Here is a 24,663-nt window from a genome sequence, read left to right on the forward strand (position 1 = left end):
TAAGTTAACATAGACAGTTCTAGACTTATATAGAGGTCAGCACCTATGAACTATTTAATTTTTTTCTAATTTTCATTCATATATTTTGTAATTGTTTTCCGATTTGTATTTTGAACACATAGCCAGAAACTATATAAAATGCTTTCAGGGGTAGCACAGTGCAAAATAGTGGTTGGCTGGAACTGTAGGAAACAGAAACAGTCATATCCCAATTAAAGGCATTAACACATAATATGTAAAAAAATATAAATGTATTGCCTATCCCTGAGTTAAAATATAAAACAAATGCTTAAGAGGTTAAAAAATCTAAATATTTACAACTTGTCTAGACAAACATTGTCGCACATGTTTTTATATGTGCTAAATTATTTAAAAGATTTACTTGGCTCTTGCCCTCAGTCAAAGTTCTGGATTCTAAGACCAGGCCTACAATCAATTATCTGAGTAACCTTGGGACATTCACTCATCTTTCTGGAACTTATATTTCTCATTTACAAAATGAGAGTGCTCTGCCTTTATAGGTTATTTTTCCAACTTAATAAATCTATAATTTTTGACAGCTTCAAATTCAATATGATGAAAAACTCTCCCAATTTAAAATTATTTAAATAGAAAGGACAGAGGAAATAAAGGATTTTTGTTATCTAAAGATGAAATGCTCAAAAGAGCTCCTGTTTAATTTTCAGGTACGTATCAATTTAATTCTCCTGAGTCTGTACCTCTCGGGACCCACCTTGGAAGAATAAAAGCCAATGACCCCGATGTGGGGGAGAATGCCGAGATGGAGTACCGCATTGCTGAGGGCGAAGGAGCTGACGTGTTCGACGTCCTCACTGACAAGGATACACAGGAAGGGATTATAACTGTCAAACAGGTTTCTTTTTGCTGTCTTCATTTTTTCATTGAGCACTTTATGGTTGATTTTTGCTTTCCAGTTCAGGGAAGAAAAGCCTAGGGTTTATTTTCCCATCCTTTACATGCTGTCTATCCTTCGTGGAAGTGGGGGTGTTGTGATTTCACTTCAAGTTAAACACCTTTATTATCGACACTTAAAAAGTGATAACAAAACCTCAACTGCTTGTGATTATAGAAGACACCATTCAAATCAGGGTTAGATCATCTCCAAAGTGCATGTTTTATGCTTATAAAGTGGGGAAACTGTGGAAAAATCCACAGTGGAAAAATAGGCATACAGCCATCACTTTATTTCATGAACGTTTTAGCATATTTACATTTTTGAATCTGACATTCTACTCAAGGCAAAAAAATCTGAAGATGCTATTTGCTTTGTGTTGGATTTATTGATTTTTAATGTAGTGTGGGAGACTATTTTGAAGCTTTTTATAAAATAATCCAGTTAAATATTAATTACATTCTATTGTCCTGATTGCTTGCTTTCATTCATTTCTTGCTTTTCACAGTGTTAAGATTAATACTACATATTTTTATTAATACCAGTTTTAGAAATGTAGGACCTAAGGAGGCAACTTATATGAATACTTTGGTAAATCTCTACTTTATTCTATATATCTTCTCATTTTAACTTTGTGTAATTTTAGTAATAATAATAGGAATAATAATAATCTATATATACATTAGATTATAAACCTGTGACTACAAAAGTGTGACATGTATTATTAAGTGGGAATTGGTATTAATGTGATTTAAATAATATTCAGTTACATCCTATAAATAAACATAGGCACAGCGATATTTCCTAACTTATTTGACATACCTGTGAAATAATATTTGGGAAAATTACTTAAAAAGAATTAAGAATGCTGGTTATTAAACATTGAAGTTGTCTTCCATTGTCACGCCTGCTCTATTAGATTAATTTTTCTTATTTTATTTCATTTCAGAACTTAGATTTTGAAAACAAAATGCTGTACACTTTAAGAGTGGATGCAAGTAACACACACCCAGATCCCCGATTTCTACACCTGGGACCTTTCAAAGACACAGCTGTGGTCAAAATATCTGTGGAGGATGTCGATGAGCCCCCCGTGTTCAGCAAGATCTCGTATCTGATAGAGGCAGACGAAGATGTGAAGGAGGGCAGCATCATCGGACAGGTTACGGCATATGACCCAGATGCCACAAACAATTTCATAAAGTAAGTGTTCTGAGAAAATGTAAGTTTGCAGAAAAATAATGCTGTGTGAAAAAAAAAATTGTACTGTACAATGTAATTTGTATAAGTTGATCAAGTACAAATACTATCCTGTAAAAAATTCTTACCTGGACTGTCTTCTAAGTTCTCTGCATATACTTAATATTTAATTTGACTCATCACTTCACAAGGTAGATCTTATTACACCTTCCTGAAGATGAGAAGACTAGGGCACTGAGCATTTAAATAACTTGCCAAATAATTAGTCAGTGTCAAGCTGGGTTTGAAAATCAGGCTGTCGGGCTTCAGAGTCTATAATTTTTAATCCCTTAGATGTTGTGATTCTATCACCTGGTACCTCTTGGATAAATGATAGTTCAAATAATAAGTGATCAAAATAAATTTGAAAATTATTCTTCTAGGAATGTTATTAAAAGATACCTTGGAAATTGTTGAAATCTTCTTTTGATAACAGTCACTAGGGATACCATATATAACGCCTATTGGAGAATTAGTTTCAATTATGTGCTAATGATAAAATTAGTAAAGAGTAAAAAATGGATAATGATAAAAATATTAAAAATTAATATAATGTTATACAGCATAGTCTAATACTCTCACAAAATTTGAATAATATATCAATTATTTCAAAGCTTTCTATGTGCCAGAAATTTAAATGATTCATATACATAGTGCCTAAGGAGACTGTAGATGATAAACGGATATCTTGGATGAGTGAATGAAGAAGGATAGATATGCCAAAGACACAGCATGCTGAAAGACTGCTATATAACACATTATGTGTTAATGTGTGGCTAGTAAAATGAATAAAATTCTGCTTTGTTAAAATTTAATTTTTAATTAAAGAAAATAAATGGTTAAATTTGTATTGGAAAAGTCCACATTTCCTTCCATTAATGCCATCTACTACACAGAAAATTAATAGGCACAATACTAAATATATCATTATTTTTTAAGATGTGATAACTGGCCCTAGCTGGTGTAGCTCAGTGGATTGAGTGTGGGCTGCGAACCAAAGTGTCACAGGTTCGATTCCCAGTCAGGGTACATGCCTGGGTTGCAGGCCATGACCCCCAGCAACCACACATTGATGTTTCTCTCTCTCTCTCTATCTTCCTCCCTTCCCTCTCTAAAACTAAACCAATAAAATCTTTAAAAAAATGTGATAACTACTCAATAGTGTTAATTTATAGAGCAACATTTTCACTAAATATCCTAATGAATATTTATTTTGTTGGTTGATTAATATATTACAGTTTATAAAATTTTAATCTGTAGTTAAAATTAAGAATATATATTAGCTTGAAATAGTTGGTTAATTTTAGTTTAATTACAATGGAATTTACTCAAAAATTTAAAATGAATATTTGGGTGCCAGTTATATATTATGTGTATTGTTCAACATTATTTACAAACATGATTTAAAATAATAGCAATGCATAGAAAATTATTCTGACAATTTTTATCAGCGTATATAAAATTTATTTAAATCTCTATGTTAGATAAAACAAATTCTTAAAATGAAGTGAATGGTAATCTAGTTTCTCCAGTGGTCTCCAGAATGTTTATATCCAAAATAATGTTTATTTTTATGCCATTGAAATTGTATGTGGCTGTTATATGTTAATTTTTTTAATTAAGAGGAGAAAGCTTTAAGTATTTTCATGTTTTTTGCAATATTGCAGTTGAAAGAAATCACCACATATTATAAAATGATAAGGGATTATTTCTATCGATAGCTAGCTACAAATGCTCAATGAGTATCTGTCCTTGATGATTTTAGCCAGATTCACTAATAATAATGAAATAATAACAATAGTCATTGTTGACTGTGCCTTTATTTCTTCCTATTTTCAGGCACCAAAATCTTCAGTTAAATTTCCGCATCCATGCTTTTAAAAAGTTGTTGATTGAGACTTTTGTCTATGAATGTCACCTACTGTTAGAAAGGTTTGGTCAAGTGGCAGTAGATTAACTCTTTCAGATAAAAAGTAACTTATTGACAAACTATTGAGCATTCATCAGGATGAATGAAACCAAATCTTAATAATCTGTATATGCTTTTCTCATTGCTTTAGTATGATATCTTGGATATTTTGAATTCAATAAATGTTGGTTAAATTGAGAGAGGCACTCTGACTCCTGCATGTTGCCAAGGGTATTTGTTTATTCAGAGAACATCAGGAGTTTCATCAAGTTGTATCAGTTTAACACTCCTCCCTACACAAATTTTTTTATTAATTATTAAGTAACAAGCAACAAAATATATGTTCTGTGAGTATAATTGTGGCATGAAATTCATGATATGAAATTCATGATATGAAATTGTCAAACAATTTGCCTGCATTTTCCTCCGTTAAAGAATTGTTGGTTAATTAAGCATTTGCTATGAGCTAAAACTGTCTACAAAGCTTTTTATTTTAGCTCATTGAAGCCTCACTACAAATTTATAAAATAGGTACTATTGTTATCTCCCAAATTTTACAGAAGTATAAACAGAGATGCAAAGAGTTTAAGGAACTTTCTCAAGGACTCAGCACAATTTGCAAAGGGAGAATTCAAACTCTTGTTGATCTGAATGTACACCCAGTTCTTTAGCAAATACATTGTACTCTGCTTTCTTACTATGCTTATTAACTAAAGGTAATTAATATAATGTCCCTCATTCATCGACTAATTCAACTGAATCCAGTGGTACAAAGCAGGCCTCAAGACAAAGTTATGCAAAAGGAAAAACAGGGCTTTTGTCTACTCAGATTTCTGTCTTGTGTCTCTCTGCTTTTTCCATTGACCACAATATGGAATTACATAAGCTCACACTACAGGTGTGTTTGCTTAAAGACTATGGCTTTATTTTTGCTCTTCATTTTTAACAAACCTAATGAAATATTACTGACCAGAAATGAACTGCAAAAATATAAATGATATGATTCAATAAAGCCTAGCATATTAATACGCCCATTAAAACATCACCAAAATCAAGATGATGTACAAATATCTTATGCTTTTCTCATATTCTTTTGTAATAGTTTCCTCTCAAACTTCCTGGAACCAAACCTCATTCTCAGGCTAACACTATTCTCCTTTCTGTCAATATAGATTTGATTAGACTGGATTTTCCTGAATTTATACAAATGAAGTCATACAGTACTTATCCACTTTTGTCTAAGTCATTTCACTTAGTACAGTTATCTTAGATTTCTCCCTGTTGTTAGGATTGTTCCATGTAGTTGTGTGCATCAACAATTTATTTTTCTAATTCCAATGTGTGGGAATAATCACAATTTGCTTATCAATTCACTTATTGGTTAACTTTTTGAGTTATTCCAAATATGTGGATGTTACAAGACACTTACACATTTACATCTGTAACTGTTTTTAATTAAGTAGAGCTCATACGATACACACATAGGAGTGTATTTTTATTAATTGTGAATATTTGACAATCTCATTATTTCTTAAACTTCTATTGCATAAAATAATGCACTGTCATGCAGGTGACACAGCACTGACAAAATTTCAGATTGTTTGGAGACATTCACACATGCGTGTGTACACACACTTATCCTGTTCTGTGTCTGGTGATATCAAGATACAATTTCACAAGTAAACTTTCCGGGTCAAAAAATTTCAAAAAAGCTTCTGCACACACTTTTCCTGTTCTGTACCTGATTGCATCAGGGTACAATCTCAGAAGTAAGATTTCTGGGTCAAAAACTAATAGTAAAATTTGCAACCAAAATGTGGCTGATAATTTTTTTTAAGTTCAAAGCTCTCTCAGAATTGTTTGATTTTTATGGGGACTAAAGTCTTGAAAAGACAGTGAACAGCAGTTTTACCAATAAAATCTCAAGAATTATGGCAGAAGAAAAATATTGGAAACAAATGAATCTCAAAATATGTAACTAAAATTATATTGCTAAGTCTTCCAATGCTTAAGGCCATTCCTGAAAATATATTATATAAGCTACCTCCTGTCAGCATAGAAATATATGACAAAATGTTTTACATATCCAATTACAGTGTGAAAACCCAGCGATAATGTAACAAGGAGGCAGTATTGTAGTGTGTGACTCTTTTGTTTGCTCTGGTAGCTTTTAGAAGAATGACTGATCTCCAGATCAGAAATAGGCTATGATAATCATCATGGGAAAACATTTTCCATGGAAAGCTTGGGAAGTAATGCTCACCCACCAGTACATCTGTTCATCAAACATATTTTCTGAAATACATCTGCCACTTTCAATAAGAGATTATGGCTACAATTAGCAGCTGTTGTCAGCTTTGCTTTACTTTATTAGTAATCATGGATTCCCCAGGTTATAGGTTTGTAATAAGCTCCACAGGTTTTGAAAAATAAAGCATGTTCTCTCATTTCACACCTATTTTATGCTCAAAATATTTAAAGTTCAATGAAATTTTAAAGAGTTCTTTCCTGCCATCAAATCGAGAGTAAGTCCAAAACAAACTTGCTAGTGAGAAATGAGTTATGCCTTGATAAAATGTGCCTGGTTCCACCGTAAGCTAAAATAAGAGAATAAAGGCTTTCATATATGTGACTCCCTGATATTTCATGATTTTATCACAGAGATTCAAATAATAATAATTTGGAAAAAGTCACTAATATCTGCAAAAGTTTTTTCAAACTTTGTAGCCACATCTCTTTTTGAAGGGTAATGAAGGTTTCATAACTGATAGCAAGAAAACACATTTCTGAAAAGCAGGACATGGAAAGGAAAGTGCATAGGTATAGCCTAACGATATGGAATTAGTCAGTTGACCATGCGTCTGAAATTAAGTGAAGGAAAAGGAAGGCTATCTTTGACATATTTCTTCATATTATCATTTTGTTCTGATGTTTGTAATTGAATTTACATCTTTTATTTTATAGTAGGTGAAAATACAGGGATCTGATGTATGTTTGTTAATGGTAGAACATTAAAAAAAAAGCAAACTACTAAAACCAGATTTCAGCTTCCTTAGGTTCAGTTTTCTTGTGATTTTTTTTTTTTTTTTGCTCACTATCTGCAGCCTGTGATTGGATGCAGTCTCTGAGGAAGATATTCATTCAAAAAAGTATGTCAGTGATTTTTTAAAATTATTGTTCAAATCCAATGTGAAGGGATGAAGAAAATGTTTTAATATGTCATCTGCTGGATCAGAGATAGCTTTGTCCTGTGTCAAGTGTTTATTGGGTTCTTTCTGGTCATTTGCTATAATCCAGTGCATTCATTATTAACAGGTAAACCAGAAGGTTGAAAATAGAACACTGGCTACTAAGTAGAAGAAAGTTATACTTGGGCTTTGAAAAATGGCAGGGCATTGTTTGCATTATGGCAAATTTCTGAATATATATTGGAAGTTGGTCGTGTTAATGTTGAAGTGAGCTATTTCTAAATCATCACAGTGATAGATCTTCATGAATTCTTCACTTGAAAGCAGTGCCTTTCAAGTTTGGAGCTAAAAGGAGAGCAACTGAATTTCCAGCTTATTCTGACTTCATATAAGCTCCAAGTGACTCAAACCTAGATTTGTGCAATGTTAGAACTGGTAACTATTTCTCCATTATAGAAACCTTCGTGCTAATATCTGGGGCAAGTAGCGATGGGCGCAAAGGGATATTTATTTTCCTTTTTGATCATCAATTTAAATAGCCATAAGAAAAAATGGTTAGCTATTTATCTTTCCAATAATGGAGAGAAACATACATAGGTGAATAGTGTAAATTGAGTCCCATTCAATGCGTGGATATAGTTGTTTTATTTTGCTCTTTGTTTCTATTTCAGATTATTTTTACTCTAAAGCAGAATTAAGAAAATTAAATCAGTATTTTAATGTTTCAGTGACTCTCAGCCCACATTTAGAACTAAATTATAGTTGAGTTGACACCTTGAGTTAAACAATCTCTTTGATTTCATTTTAATACCACTAAGCAATGCCGATTAAAAATATATATATGACTGTCATCCATCATTTTAATATATTAATGAATATCTTAAAATATGAACTATGAAAATATGATGCTTATCTGACAAGGAATTTTTGGTTAAAGCTAGTATAATTTTTGCTTTTAGGATATACATATATAACGTTTTATATATTTTCATATATTCATTATTTATTAATATATCTAGGTTTCTAAATATTCTCTAACTAGGATTTTTTATACCAGAAGATAGCTAGTCTTGGGAAGTTACTGTATGTCATAGGAGTCTTTCCAAACCCATCAAATGTCTTTTATAATAATTATGTAAAAAATTCACAACAATAGTTATTGAAAAAGTGAGGGGGTACTACCATTTCCAGGTAGCTGTATCATTCATTGCATTACCCTTCCAAAAGACAAGAAGGAGACAGAACCAAGGTTCCATATTTTTGGAGCAAGGTACAGAAAAAAATCTAGGAACATACATTTAAATTGTTTCAGCTATTTCACATTTGAGATGCATATACGAGGTCTGTCTGGAAATAGTTCAGCCATTGTTAATATAACAAGAACAGTTTCCACAATATCCATGTTAATTGGCAGCCAAGGAGAGTGGACTGGAATGCAGATCAGTGAACAATGACAACTTTACTGTGCTAGTCAGTGGGAGCGGTAGACACCATGGAGTGAACATGTGTACTGTGTGGCCATCACATTCAAAATGACTGAACGAATAGAGCAATTGACCAGCATCAAATTTTGCATTAAGCTTGAACATTCTTCAGCAAAAACTATTTAGATAATTCAGATGGCCACAGTTATGGGCAACTGGTGATTGGCAGCTTCATCACAAAAACTCATGCATCCATGTCTCATGCAGAGTTTTTTGGGGAAACATCAAATCACCCATGGATGCAGCCCCCTACAGCCCAAATGTGTTGCCCTGCAACTTCTGGCTTTTCCAAAAACTAAAATCACCTTTGAAATAAGAGATTTCAGACTATCAGTGAGATTCAGGAAAATATGACAGGGCAGATGATGGTGACTGGGAGAACTGTGTGAGGTCTCAAGGTGCCTATTTTGAAGGGGATTGAGGCATCCTTGTCCTATGTATGATGTCTCATGTATCTTTTATCTTCTTCAGAAAAATGCTTCCATATTCCATATTACATGGGTGGGTACCTTCTGGACATTACATGGTGGGTACCTTCTGGACAAGCCTTTGTATGTATGCCCCAAATGCACTTCAAAGCCATATTTGTGAGTCTGAACCGATCATTGTACAAAGTTTACTAGAAAATAAATTAGACAAGCACGAGTATGTACTATGTAAATTGTTTAAATTAATTTTGAATTCTAAGTTTACTAACATATGCCTTATATTCAGCATAGTTCATATAATAGACTAACTCATATTCTCTTTATTAAAACAACCTCAACCAAAAATACTCTATCATTTAGATAAATATATTTTTATCCAATGCTTAAAAATTGCCAATATTTTACAATGTTTATAAACCTAAATACATATTACTTATGTTTATCAAAGTCCATGCCTGATACTAAATATATTATAAATTTATAAGTGGAACTGTAATTTCTTAATTTGTTGGATTAAAAGGAGTTCATTTGTTAAGTGCTTGTAATAGATACCTAACAAAGACAACATTAGTTGCTGATTAGTCTGATAGTTATCCATTACTATCTTTCTTTTCTTTTTATTAGTGAAGTGACTTATTTTGTTTATTATTATTATTTAAATTATACTTTATTGATTATGCTACAATTGTCCCAAGTTTCCCCCTTTGTCCCTCCCTACAGTATCTCCCACTCCCTCAGGCAGTCCCTACTCCATTGTTCCTGTCCATGGGTCATGCCTATAAATTCTTTGGCTTCTCCATTTTCTATACTGTACTTTACATCCCCAATGGCTATTCTATAGCCACCTATTTGTACTTCCTAATCCCCTCACCTCTTCACCCATTCCTCCACAACACCCTCCCATCTGGCAACCATCAAAACATTCTCTGTATCCATAGTTGTGTCTTTGTTCTTCTTGTTTTGATTAGTTTGTCTTTGAGAGTCAATTGTTGATAAATATGTATTTATCACCACTTAATTGTTTATAGTTTTGATTTCTTCTTTCTTAAAAAAAAGCATCTTTAAAATTTCATATAATAATGGTTCAGTGATGATGAACTCTTTTAGATTTTTTTCTTGTGTGGGAAGCTCTTTATCTGTCCTTTGATTCTAAATGATATCTTTGCTGGGTAGAGAAATCTTGGCTGTAGGTCCTTGCTTTTTATATATTTGAATATTTTTTGCCAATCCCTTCTTGCCTGCAAAGTATTTTTTGAGAAATCAGCTGACAGTCTTATGGGAACTTCCCTGTAAGTAACTGATTTCATCTTTTCCGCTTTTAAGATTGTCTCTTTATCTTTAACCTTTGGCATTTTAATTGTGATATGTCTTGGAGTGAGCCTTTATCCATCCATCTTGTTGGAACTGTCTGTGCTTCTTGGACTTACGTGTCTATTTCCTTCAACAAATTAAGGACATTTTCTTTCATTATTTTTCAAATAGATTACCAATTTGTTGCTTTTTCTCTTATCTTTCTGGAACCCCTATGATGCAAATATTGGAATGCTTCAAGTTTTTCCAGAGGCTGCTTACACTTTGTTTATTTGCATTTTTTCTTGTTATTCTGATGGGTGGTTTCTTGTTTCTTATGTTCTAAATCATTGATTTGATTCTCAGCTTCATGTACTCTACCATTAGCTCCCTGCAAATTGTTCTTTAGTTCAATTAGTCTATTCTTCATTTCTGACTGGATCTTTGTTATGCTGTTGAGGTCCTCACTGAGTTCTTTAAACATCCTTATAACTAGTGATTTGAACTCTGTATCTCATAGATTGTTGTCTCCATTTTGTTTAGTTATTTTTTTTGGAGGTTTGAACTTTTTTTTCCATTTGGACCATCTTTTTTGTCTCCTCATTTAGGCAGCCTCCTTGTGTTTATTTCTATATATTAAGTAGGGCTCCTATGAATCCCTGTCTTGGTAGTGTTCCCTAATGTAACAGGTGTCTTTTAGAGTCCAGTGGCACAACCCCCTGTATTACCGAAGCTGGTCACTGAAGCTGCACCCCTCAGGGGAGCTGAGTACTCCCTCATCTTGTAGCTGAGCTTGGTTGCTTTGCAAAGTCAAAAGGAGAGATTTATTCTGGCCATTCAGCTTCAAGGACTGGCCAAGACCACTGACCACCAATCTCTGCCTTCTGTGGAATATCAGCTGGGCACAGGCACGGTGGTGGTGGTGGTGCTCTGACATGGTCTGTAGCTATCCATGGATGTGCAGGTTCTGGGGTTTCTTGGGTGGTTCAGGCCAAGGTCAGCCCCCACTTGTGTTTTGCCTGGGGCCACCCTGCCTGAGCTATAGAGTATTCTGAAATGGCTGCTACTTGTGCTGGGCTTGAAGACTCCCAAGCAAAGCCAAGCTGTGAATCTTGGCTGACTGCTGCTAGTATTGGTTGTGGGAGCACTTAGCAAAAGATGTTGCTTATTTGAGAAGATTTAGGAAATTGTGAAGCATGAGCCAAGACCAGCCATTCATATGGAAAATTCACTGTTAACAGATTAGGTGGGCCCTAAGTTGAGTAGCATGTAGTCTCAGAGGATCTCCAGCGTGGGAAAAACAGTGTTAGCCCAGTTGATGGAGTCTCAGTTATGGCACCTGCCTGCTGGCTCTGTGGGGGGTTTAGAAAAGGAACAATGGCCTCTTTCCATCTTTCTGTTCAGGAGAAAGCTGTCCCTCAGCTCTTGCCTTGTGCCAGGCACTTCATTTCCTCCCTGTAAGCCACTGATACATTTCAAGCTGCCAGTCCAGTGCAGCCTGGCAGCACTGTCAGAGTATGTCAGTCTGAGCAAGTTTGTCTGTGGGTTCTTTAAGAGGGACTCTCTGGGACTCAAGCAGTTTATTCTATGGACTCAGTCCCTCCTGTTTTTTTGCAGTAACCAGAAGCCTATTCTTTCTTTTCCTAACCAGTTTATCCCATGGTCTGTCACCTTGCTATATGACCTTTTTTCCATCTATTTGCTACATAAAACTCACCTAAGAATTTGTTAGGAATTCAGAATCCCAGCTTCCACACTAAACCCACTGAATCAAAATTGGTTTTTAGGCCTGCCTGGCATAGCTCAGTGGATTGAGCATGGGCTGCGAACCAAAGCATCACAGGTTTGATTCCCAGTTAGGGCACATGCTTGGGTTGCAGGCCACAGCCCCTCGCAACCACACATTGATGTTTCTCTCTCTCTCGCTCTCTTTCTCCCTCCCTTCCCTCTCTAAAAAAAATTGGTTTTTAACAAGATTCCCATGTGATTCATATATAAGTTGGCATTTTACTTTTCTGTTTTCTTCTGTTTTTAAGGGTTTGTATGATAAGTTTAGGCCTCTCTAGATAATCAATGTTAATCTCCATCTCTATATTTTAACCTTAATCACATCTGCAAAATAACTCTTATGATGTAAAGTAACATCATCACAAGTTCCAGGAAAATGGAGATGGACATCTTTTATGGGATGGCATTATTTTGCAAACCATAGAATGATGGGAAGTCTATGGTGACGTCTTCTGTATCCAGACCTAATAAGAAACATTCATGTTGCTAATGACATTTAATCTTTATTTGGTATAGGTTGGAGGGATAAGTTGGAGGAAGACATTTGATTCAGCTTAAATATTTTTTTATGAAGAGAGTCAATCAAAAGCAATGTATTTTACTACAGCCCCTCTGCATTTGCCTATGCTCTTAAGGACTCTGTGGACACGTGTTCTTATGTGATTTTTAAAACATGATTTCTATTTACCCAATGCAATTGACTCTCCCAAGTTTAAAATAACTGCTTAATATGTCTCAAACACTGCATAGGTCTGTAATAAGGTAACTAAATCAAGTGATTATTAAAAACTTACTTACAAACTTCCATACAGGTTTATGATTATAAATAATCACTTCAGAATACATATAATCATAGAACTGATACAGCAAAATATATCAAATAGTTTAAATAACAATTACATTAAATAAAAATTCAAAAAAGTTCTCAGCATTTTACTGGTTATGTTTTTATCAGAACATGGTGTGAATTTCTGATTGTGTGAACTAACAATCTTAAAATGATGCTTGGATTTAGGACTTTCTTTTCTGGCAGATACTCCATCGATCGGCTCACTGACACGGATGGGATTTTTAGTGTCCATGCAGAAAATGGCTCTATTTTCACCTTAAAGCCCCTGGACCGGGAATCATCTCCGTGGCACAACATCACCATTATAGCCACAGAATTAAGTAAGTGGGAAAGACATCCACCTGAATGCATTCTTTTTCATCAAAGTGGTAGAATAATGACATTAAAAAAGATTCCTGCTCCATGAGTGGAATGATTTCATCATTAGAAATATCTGAGAGGAATGATTTTGAGTGTGTTGCCTTTTTAATTATTCTAATAATTACTAAATATTCATCTCTTTTAAACTTGATTTTCTTGATACTTTCTTATAAGATAGAAATAAAAGCTAACCTCATTAAATTAATCAGTTTAAAACAGTTATCTCTTACCAATAATAGAGTCTTATCAATCATGCCCTCCTCTTTTTACCATGCTTTCCATGTGGACCAAGTGAGAGTGCTGAGATACCCATCAGCAATCCAATCACGTAGTGGATAGCACACAGATGATCTGCTGTTAAATTACAAATGGGGAGAATGGTATCACTGCTTCTCAGTGAATGAGACTGAACTCTTATCCGTGTTCTCATTGCAGATAACTCAAAACAAAGTAGCCACATCCCAGTCTTCATCAGAATTCTAGATATAAATGACCATGCTCCGGAATTTGCCACGTACTATGAAACTTTTGTTTGTGAAAATGCAAAACCTGGGCAGGTAAATAAAATTATTTTGAACTTTAAAAATGATATTTTTTCTTCACAAAGGCAGATGACATTGCCTTACTTTACTTGCACATGTATTTTATTTTTCATGCAAACAATTGTCAATCTTTTGTGTTACTTATCTTCCTTTACCATAAAACTAACAATGATCTAAGCAAGATTATTTAAATATGGTTTTTACTATGGACTCCATTTTAAAACAGGAAAAATGTGTGCCTTAATTCATGTAACAGTCCTAGATGGATTCATGATAATGTTGACACTAAATTCCAGTCAGAATGGAAATACATAAAAAAAAACATAAAATTGAAAATAAAATTGTTCTCTATTAGTATACAGGGAATCAATCATCATTTTGTTGATTCTATTTTGTTGCCTTTAGTTGCTCAGTTAGAACATTTTGGTCTAATATAAGCTATATTTTGTTTGTTATTTTTCAACTTGAATATTAGTGAGATTAAAATAAATATTTTAAGTCCTCTACAGAGCACTATTTCAGATATCTCTAAAATAATGTTAAGCAAAGTCAGAATATGTTTATTTTTGACACTGATAGAGTACTTTACAAATGACAGTAATGGCATAAATGTTACTGACAGAAATTTTAACCAATTATTTAGGTATTTCTTTAAGAAAATATAAGCAAATGAATCCTGTGTAATGTGATTATTTTTAATATAGAAAATAAAAGTGAAATACAGTCTTCTGTTCCAACAGAGATTGTAACGGACTGAGTGTTTCTGTTCCCCACAACCTTCATATACTGAAGCTCCCTAACCACTGCTGGGTATTTGTAGATGGGGCCCCTAAGGAAGCAGTGGGTTTTAAACAGCCATTACAGTAGGGCTCCAATGTAACAGGATTAGTGTCCCTTAAAGAAGAGACCCCAGAGAGGGCACGTTCTCTCCACGCACACACCTGAAGGCAAGGCCACGTGGAGATACACAGGAAGAAAGCAGACACCCGCGTGCCAGGAAGTGATCTCTCACAAGAAGCCCGCTGTGCCTGTACCTTGGTCTCAAACTTTTTATTTCATTTTACCAACAATGAATCATTACAATTATTGGATTAAACATTGGTTTTCTTTTTTTTCTCACTTTGCAACAGGTAATAAGCATATTCCCAGTTTGATAAATGTTTATTTTTAATCTGATGCTTAATATTTATAGCATAGTTATATATTAGACTATTCATCCATATACCTATTAATGAAAATTCACTTTAACAATAAAGTATTACTTTATCAGACAGTACTATATTGAGTACTATATAGTACATTTATATTTATACAATACTTGGCATTATTTTTATTTGATATAATTCTCAAAGTAGGAATAATTAAATTTAATTTATTCTCATATACTCTCAAATATGTTATATATCTAATATGTCATATTCAATAACTACCATCAAATGTGGGTAATTGCTTATTTATTGGGCAACATTGATTTCAAATAACTGTTATATGTAATATCTCATTATAATTTTAACATTGATTTCTCCAAAATATTGAGGTTGAAGATCATTCTCATAAATATGTGGCCGTTAAAAAAATATTCATGGCTCTATTAGTTTCCTAATTAGTTTCCTTGTGATGGCCTCCATCACAGATTATCGCAAATCGGATAGTTTAAACAGTAAAAATTAATCTTCTGACATAGTTCTAAAATCAGTGCTCAACAGGTTCATGTTCTGTCCGAAGGCACAAGTGCACCATTCTTCTTTGCCACTTCCTAACCTCGGTAGTTGCTTGGAGAACCTAGTGCCTCCAATCTCTGTCTCCACCATTGTGTGACATTCTTCCTGCGTCTCTTTCTCTCATCCCAATTTCTGTCATTTTATAAGGACGCGGTATTCATTGGATTAGGACCCATGTAATCCAGTATGATCTCATATTAACTTGATTACATCTGCAAAGAGCGTGTTTCCCAATAAGGGCACATTCATAGGTACTGGGGATTAGGACTTGGACATAACTTTCGGAGGGGCACAAGTCAGCTAACAATGGCTTGTAGAGGTTCTTTATGTATTTGTCTATTAGTAGGCTTTTTATTTGTTTATATGAGTTATTCATATGTTACAAATTAATGTTTTATGATGGTAAAGTATATTTGATATTGACTAATGAAAATTTTAATATATACTACTATCAAATGTCTATGAATTTTCATATATTTGATATAAATTGATATTCCTGTAAAAAGTAGCAAGGTTAAAAAGGACATCTAGTTTAGGCCTCTGATGTGTGTTCTCTCTTAAAATATGCTTCAAGAATGGTCCACCTAATCATTTAAAAAGCTCAGTCATATAATCAAAAGAACAATGTTGTTTATGATACAAATATTATTAAATAATAGATATGATTTTGCTATTCTGAAACATGATATTGAGCAGTAATATTAAGCCTCATGTAAATTTTTTCTATGTTATGCTTCAGTTTTCTAAGGAGAAACAGTGGGTCCCCTTAGCATCAATAATCATGCACTTTCAGAAGCATCATGCAAAAAGATGTAAGGTTATATCTCATTCTTTCAAAATGAATAAAATTATGGTTTATATCAAATTATAGAGGACAACTCTTGACTGATGAGTATGCAGATTAGTATGTCAAAAAAAGGTACACAACACCCAAAGCAAAACATACATTAAAATACTGTGAAATTCCAATAACTGTTTATCAAAGAATGTCCTGCTATGATATCTAAAAGTGGTACCACTTTTTTGAAGAGAAATTTGAAAGTCTGAGTTATTAATGACTGTGATGTCAAATCACACAAATTATAGGCCCTGGACTGGAAAAACAAACCCCTGATGTGTAGCTGAGTGTCTTTTCCACAACAAGCGCACAGTGGAATTTTTGTACACAGCCTGACCTTCCCTGCTCCAGTGGCCACCCTGCAGCTTACCTCTCGCTTACTGTGGGCACAGTGAAGAGGTTCTGCATTTTCTCAGAGCTGGCATGGATTTTACAAAACTTTAGAAGCATTTTTCTCTATATTTTTTAAACTTTTCAAACACCATTAATAGAAAGCCCAATATTTGAATGAAATATGAAATATGATTATACTTGTGGTGCCCCATAGCTTTAAAAGATTTTGATTTCTGATGTTATATGACATATTGTTCATTTTCCAAAGCTGTATTAATCATGTTTATAATCTCTAGGAGGTGGTTTTGCTAAGCGCTTATGTTTTTAATACATCTTTTATGTTTTCTGCCCTTGGAGACAACTATTATCTAGTGGATACAACAGATTGGTAAAAAATTAATAACAAAAAACTGGTACTGTCTGAAATGTTCAAAGAGGATTGATACTGGAGTGATCAATTCTTGCTTGAAGGTTGCACACTGCACTGGGCAGGAATCAAACAGTGAATCATAGAGATACCTTGTATTGGAATAATTGATGAACATTGTTTTATTCTTAATTAAATGTCACAATAAATATAACGATTAAAACAAAAACAAAAACTTTGGCACAGTTTTCTGAGATGACATATTTTTTTTTGTTTTCTTAATTTCAGTGGTATATTTAAAGCACAAACACTCATTAAAATTCTCTTGTAATAAATAACGAGAGTTGCTTTTTGTCGTGCTTTGTTTGATGTCCTTTGCTTCAGTTGATCCAGACTGTCAGTGTCATGGACAAAGATGACCCTCCCCGAGGCCACAAATTCTTCTTTGAACCAGTGCCAGAGTTCCCCCTCAATCCAAACTTCACTATTGTAGATAATAAAGGTATAGAACACTTTTTATATCAAAAATTATGAGACATTAAGTTGCAAAATGAAGAACTGACATGAGCTATCCCCTCCCCATTTGTTTTTTCCAGATAACACAGCAGGAATCATGACTCGAAAAGATGGCTATAGCCGCCACAAAATGAGCACCTATCTCCTACCGGTCTTAATCTTTGACAATGATTATCCAATTCAAAGCAGCACCGGCACACTCACGATCCGGGTGTGTGCCTGCGACAGCCAAGGAAACATGCAGTCCTGCAATGCACAGGCCTTGGTCCTGTCGGCCGGCCTGAGCACTGGAGCTCTGGTTGCCATCCTTCTCTGTGTCCTCATACTACTTGGTAAAGTTGCGCCCCTGAATGCTATATTGAACTTGCAGAATTCTCTCTGATTGCCCAGTGATCCTGCACTGAAAAGCACCCTTCTCTGTAGCTAAGGACTGATGCTTTAACTTTTAAAAAATAATTATCCTTTTAACCTGGAGAACAGTTGAGTGTTTGTCTGCAGAGATAAGTCTACTTTGCTACAGATTAAAAAAAGATAAAATAGCTGATGATATTTTATATTTATTGCTTTTTCTATCCCTACACAATTTAGAGCTAACAATGGTCATTGTTCTAATGATTTTTAAGGATCAATTTAATATTTTTATACACACTATAAGGGAGATACTTTTATTCTTCTACAGAAAGACTAAATAACTTACACAAAGTCACTCATTTAGAAAGTGTTCTATCTACGTTTAAAACCCAGCTTATTTGAATTCGGAATTCTCCTTTCTAACCATTAGTCTCAAAACCAAATCTATCTGTACAAATGCAAAACAATTGTTAAGCTATATACATCAGACACCTAAATGGCAAATGTATTGAAGTTTTCACAAGATAATTTTTCATAAAATGTGTTATATATAGGTGTAATACACCAAATTAAAAGCTCGTGTTCATTTAGACAAATTATCACTATGGCATTATGAAATATCTAGTCCTGCAGTGTTTTCTAAACAAAGTCATGCTTCCAATAGCAAATGCTTTATTTGAGCATGCCCTAACAGGACAACGATTTAATTCAATTAAACAGTTGTTCCACTGTAAAACATTCCTCCAAAATTGTTTCCAGCAAATATTCATCCAAAATGCTTATGCTTGGGGCAGGAGATCTAGCCAAATTTATGTTCCAATGCCCATATGTGCTGGCTCCTTTTCACTGCAAATCCTTTCAAACGATCTGGATGAAATCCCTTTGGCCAGATATCCTTGTAGGACTTCAGTGGGGGATTGATGAAAGTGAGGGGAAGCTGTTATTTTTCAGTTAAAATGATCCAACTATTTAGAAACACATTTTCGCAGAGTGTCAGAACATGCATGCTATCATCACCATCAGCAGTCCACATCTCCACCTGCTGCTATGAAGTTCGGCTCTTCAGTAACAAATTTTTGTATCCCCCGTGGAGATTAAATTTTGACCTACCCTTTTAGCTAAGTGCCACTTTGATGCTTTTCATATTGTTTGACTTGCTCACATAGTTCTGGTTTCTTAATTAATAACATAAAATCAGGTATACTTCAAAATTGATTCTTTCACATATTAACATAGCATGCACACATACATAAAGATATGCATGCATACATGGGGGAACAAAAGCACCCCTCCCAAATAAGTTTAGATATTATAGCATTGTTAAACTAAATTGTATATTTTGCTCTGCAGAAATCCCAGAAGGCTTCTTTTTTTTTTTATTCTAAAAGCATCACTTTCATCACATTCTATCCAGAGCAATATAGAAGGTACACACTTGTTCATCTTCCCAACTTATTGCCTAAATGTAGAGTGATTTGCTATTATTTTAGTTAAAATTGGTTAGAACCAGATAATAAAATGTCAGGTTTCATCATCACAGTTCCAATGCAGTCCTGCTGCTATTTCAAGGCTGCATGTGGATGACTGGACAGAGTTATTGCATTTATATAGTTAAGAGGGTCTGCTCTTGCAAGACAGTGATACAGCATGGGCAATAATATTTTACTCATGGCCTGTTACAAGTGGAAGAAATGCAGTTCTTGGTTTATATCCATGTTTCAAGACAAAGTAAGGGCTTAAAACCTAGGGCAAGACTTTTTAAACTTTTTGGTTCCTAGGACACCTGTGGCAGTCAGATAAAGCTTATGGACCTATTTAGAATAACTTAAATTTATAGAAATGAGATATATAAGATAAAACAAACCTGCCAATTGAAAAAAAAACTGTGCTTGATTATTGTCATATTGCCTTGCTCTAGTACAAGTCTAATCATCACTTGAAATAGTTGTAACTATAATGCAAGGTTAAATAAATGATTTGTATTGGTTTATAGTCACACATACTATTACTATCATGAGGGTTTATGTCGAAGTTCATAATAAAGAGAAATGCTAAATTCCAGTTACAGTTTAGTGAAAATAATGATATACTTTCTTCTATTTCATATCTTAGCCTCTCTACATTCCATCCAGACTGATAACCTCATTCCAGGGAAAAGAAGCAGATAATTCTGACCTGGCAGTGGAAAAAAAAAACACACACAAAACACTCAGAATAGGTACTAAGGACCATTTGTGAGAGTTAGGAAACATTATATTAGCTAATAAATTTTAAAACAATTTGACTATGTAGTTATTCTGTTGATTATAAAAAGTAGAAAATTTATAAATTAATGCATTAAATGTTAAGTTTATAAAGAGCCCTCTTTTACTACTGCATGATTCCCTAGGCTTTGGGATTTTAAATATATATATTTGACATAATCAGTTTAATTTTATCTTTTTCAGTACAGTATGTCTCATTTTTACTGAAATTTAAAAAAAAATTCTCTAAGGTAATTGTGGATGTAGCTCATCACTCAAAGCCCATTGTGTGGAGATTAAAAATGCTTTGAATGATTTTTTTAAACAAATTCTTTCTGCCAGTTAGTAGGAGCTGAAGAGCATTTGTTGGCCGATATAACAACAGCATTGACCAGGCTTTTAGTGGAGTTATGAAGGCCTTAAGGGCCAGTGTGAGGTATAGTCTCATTTGTTTTGTGTAATCTTGAGACAAAGATGGAGAAAAGAAATAATAGATTTTTGAGCCAACATTTCCTTGTAGCATTGAAACATGAGTAGCATTGGCAAAATATTTGACTGCCCTAAAGTAAGAGAAACCTATTTGTTATTTCAGGCAAGGTGGAAATGTGCTTTTGGGAAATATTTTTTAGTTATTTCTTAAATTTTGTTATGCATATAAACAGGGATATAGTACATTTTAAATGGAAAAGTTTGTCTTGACTGGTGTGGCTCAGTGGATTGAACGTAGGCCTCTAAACCAAAGGGTCAGTGGTTTGATTCCCAGTCAGGGCACATGCATGGGTTTCTGGCCAGGTCCCCAATAGTGGGTACATGAGAGACAACTACGTGTTGATGTTTCTCTCCCTCTCTGTCTCCCTCTCTCCCCTTCTCAATAAATAAATAAATAAATAAATAAATAAATAAATGGAAAAGTTGTATTTTAACAACAGTGTTTTTTTCCTTATTTTTAAAATAAATGTATTTAAATGGCATAAGGTAAACATTTATTTTGCATATGTTAACTGTCAAGTATGTTAAATTTCAGCAATATAATGTAAAATAAAGTATATCAAAGGAATATCAAACTTGATAAATAGACATATATAGGTAACTATATAATTTAGGTAAATAATAACACAAAACAGAAAGCATGGGGAGCATGAATTAACATTTTAGCCCAAAAGGTTGAATGCAAATATGGAATTTAAGGAAGTCCTCAGTAACAGGATATGATCAGAGCTATTTTGTAAGATGATTATATGCTTAAGATTCATTTGAGTTTGTATTTTACATTGCAAATATAAAAAATAATATTGAGTTATATTTGAAATCTTAAGCAGGCTTCAAAACCAGGTAAAGAAAGACATTTAAGTAAGCAGGTATGAGCAACAGAAGGGATGAGATGAGCAGCACAGAGATAGATATATATATATATATATATATATATATATGCATGCATATGTTATACATCTTTGTATATATTATATATTTGCATATACTTATGCATATATAATATATATGCATAACCTATGGATAATGTACACATATGTATATATGCACATACATGAGTAATGCTTTATGTATGTTCCCTTGGGTCCCTAAGACAATGTTAAATGGATGGTCAATTTCCCTTGTCATATAATTACTGCAGCTCTAAAATTTTAGTATTTAATAAAAGCATACATTTGGGAGAAATGAGGTATCACATATTTATAGTTGGCTAGATATATTAACCGTGATGGAATAAATCTTTTTCAGTGCCACAGCTCAGTGGGAGAGTGAGTCTTGAAAGTAAATAAATGACCCTGTAATATCTACTTTATCAATTCAGTGTACCTAGTCATTGGCTCAAAGCACCCTGCATTTGTATGACAGTTACTATTTTTATCCAATTTTAGCACTTCTCACCCCACACAAACTTGATTCACAGAAATGTGCTATGTATAATTTAAATCTGAATCATGAAATCTCTGTTTTTCTGTCTTTCTCTCTCCAGTTTTAGTTGTGCTGTTTGCTGCATTGAAGAGGCAAAGAAAAAAGGAGCCTCTCATCATTTCAAAAGATGATGTCCGGGATAACATCGTGACCTACAACGATGAAGGCGGTGGGGAGGAAGACACTCAAGCTTTTGACATTGGCACGTTAAGGAATCCTGAAGCAAGAGAAGAAAGTAAACTTAGAAGGGATGTAATGCCGGAAACTATTTTTCAGATAAGGAGGACTGTGCCTCTGTGGGAAAATATTGATGTACAAGATTTTATCCATCGAAGATTAAAAGAAAATGACTCCGACCCAAATGCACCTCCTTACGATTCACTGGCTACGTATGCCTATGAAGGGAATGATTCCATAGCAGATTCACTCAGTTCTTTAGAATCTCTCACAGCAGATTGTAACCAAGATTATGATTACCTCAGCGACTGGGGGCCTCGGTTTAAAAAACTGGCGGATATGTACGGGGGTGATGAGAGTGACCGTGAATAACAGTATTTTATGACTGGATCGATGTTAGTGGAAGTATTCTTTGTTACTGGGTTGAGTGGCCTGTATTCTCTTCCTTGGAGGGAATTTTTTAAAAGTCAAAATTGCAAACAATACGTAGGTGTTGTCTTAGTAAAGGTTTGCTTAATCAGTAAGTTTCTGTAAATGAATATGAATGACATAGATTTTTTAAAAAGTAATAATAAACAGTTCACCCTCTTTGCCTAACAATCTCTGAAGGAAAGTATATCACATCAATAATAAATAAAATATATAAAGGCTTTTTGTGCCTTTCCTTAAGTATAAGAACTTTATAAAGGTTTTCTTAACTGAATTACAGTTACCTTTACTATTAAATGAAATATTGTGCAACTGCTTTGTAAATTAAAATGGAAAAATATCCCTAAAGAAATAGGAATGAATATTACTGCCATATTTATTTAGTTGAAGAATGTCTTGGTGTTAATTTATTCATATTTTTCTAAATGTATATTTATATTTTTGTATTTTTATGAAATAAACTAGTATTTGTAAAAATAAATTTCATTTTATTTAATTCCTAGAAGCAGTTCTGATGTCACTTATAACAAAAGTTTTTTACATCTTTAAAGGGAAAACACGATAAAGTAAAGGTACTCAGGGAAAAAGTAGCTATGTTATGCATGCGATTTGGAACTGAATTACTGGAACTATAAAATAATTTTAGTACAAGTTTTGATTTTCTGCCTCAAAACTTAAATATAAACAGGTATTTATTGAGCCACTGGTGTCTACTCATTAATAAGATACAAGTCACATTTGGAATAGAAATTATTATAATTGTAAGTGATTAACTTTTTGTACAGTGCTTTACTATGAGATAGATGGGTGAATTAGGAGAGACATTCTGCCAGTGATGTTGTGTAGATGACATCTAAATATCTCTTCTTCTATGAATAGTAATTTTCAGAATGAGAAATAGTACTTCTGATTTTTTTCTTCATGATCAGATAGTTCATGCAATATAACTTGGGTAACATTTAAAGTGTGTATATATAAACTAAAGAAGTATTTTAATTATTTTGTTGAGTAGATACAGAGTCAGTGTATTTGAGGAAATATTGCAAAAACTAGTGACATATAGGCTAAAGACAACAAACCTGAAAAAATGTAAAATTTAATTAATGATTAGATAGTCCAAAAACAGAACATAGACACCTTCACACACACGGGAAAGAAGGAGATGGAGAATTATGCATATTAACTTTTTTGCAATGTTTGAAAGACTGCTGTATAGAACACTTGCCCTGGTCCAGCTTGGAAAATAAAACCTAAACCAAAAGAAATTTCACAATGAAATTCCTCGCTATCCATTTTCTGTGCCATTAATGATCTTCTTCTTTCCATTTTATTACTTATCATTCAAGGAGCAAAAGTCATGGTCAGGATAATTCTTAGGTGACATTTGTATAGAAATTTAATATTGAATAGTCTGTTGTCAAGACTTTTCAAATAACATATACCTACCAAACCACAAAGAGGCACAAGAGGCACTTTTGTGTTCTAGCATTGTATTATGTGATAACATTTTTTAAAAAGTAAGATTGTTTTAATAATTTTACCACAGATAGCTAATGCATATTAAAGATTTAATGTAATAATGTTAAGGAAAAAAATACTGGGCCCTTAAAATTATTTGATTTTTTGAATAATTGGAATGTTTCAGAAAATAGAATGTTTTCAGTTTTAATATCAGTTTAGAATATTTTTATCTTTTACCCCATAAAGTAGTTAGCGACCCCATTTCAAGAACTCTTTCAGCATGAATCAGACAAATATTTAAGGAGGATCATATAAAATATCA

The 24,663-nt window shown here is 33.6% G+C and overlaps 1 protein-coding gene across 1 annotated transcript in view; it reads left to right on the forward strand.

The window, feature by feature from the left end:
• CDH9 (cadherin 9) overlaps positions 1 to 23,320 on the forward strand; it is a 64,193-nt gene extending 40,873 nt beyond the window's left edge. The window contains exons 5-11 of the mRNA XM_028517943.2: positions 687 to 874; positions 1,863 to 2,116; positions 13,273 to 13,409; positions 13,885 to 14,006; positions 17,635 to 17,752; positions 17,847 to 18,098; positions 22,336 to 23,320. Of these exons, the coding sequence (XP_028373744.1) occupies positions 687 to 874; positions 1,863 to 2,116; positions 13,273 to 13,409; positions 13,885 to 14,006; positions 17,635 to 17,752; positions 17,847 to 18,098; positions 22,336 to 22,823 (1,559 nt within the window). The 3' untranslated portion in view covers positions 22,824 to 23,320. The remainder of the gene's footprint in view (positions 1 to 686; positions 875 to 1,862; positions 2,117 to 13,272; positions 13,410 to 13,884; positions 14,007 to 17,634; positions 17,753 to 17,846; positions 18,099 to 22,335) is intronic.
• The last annotated feature ends 1,343 nt before the right edge of the window (positions 23,321 to 24,663 follow it).

The sequence above is a fragment of the Phyllostomus discolor genome, chromosome 3, assembly GCF_004126475.2.
Source record: "Phyllostomus discolor isolate MPI-MPIP mPhyDis1 chromosome 3, mPhyDis1.pri.v3, whole genome shotgun sequence".
Classification (NCBI taxonomy): domain Eukaryota; kingdom Metazoa; phylum Chordata; class Mammalia; order Chiroptera; family Phyllostomidae; genus Phyllostomus; species Phyllostomus discolor.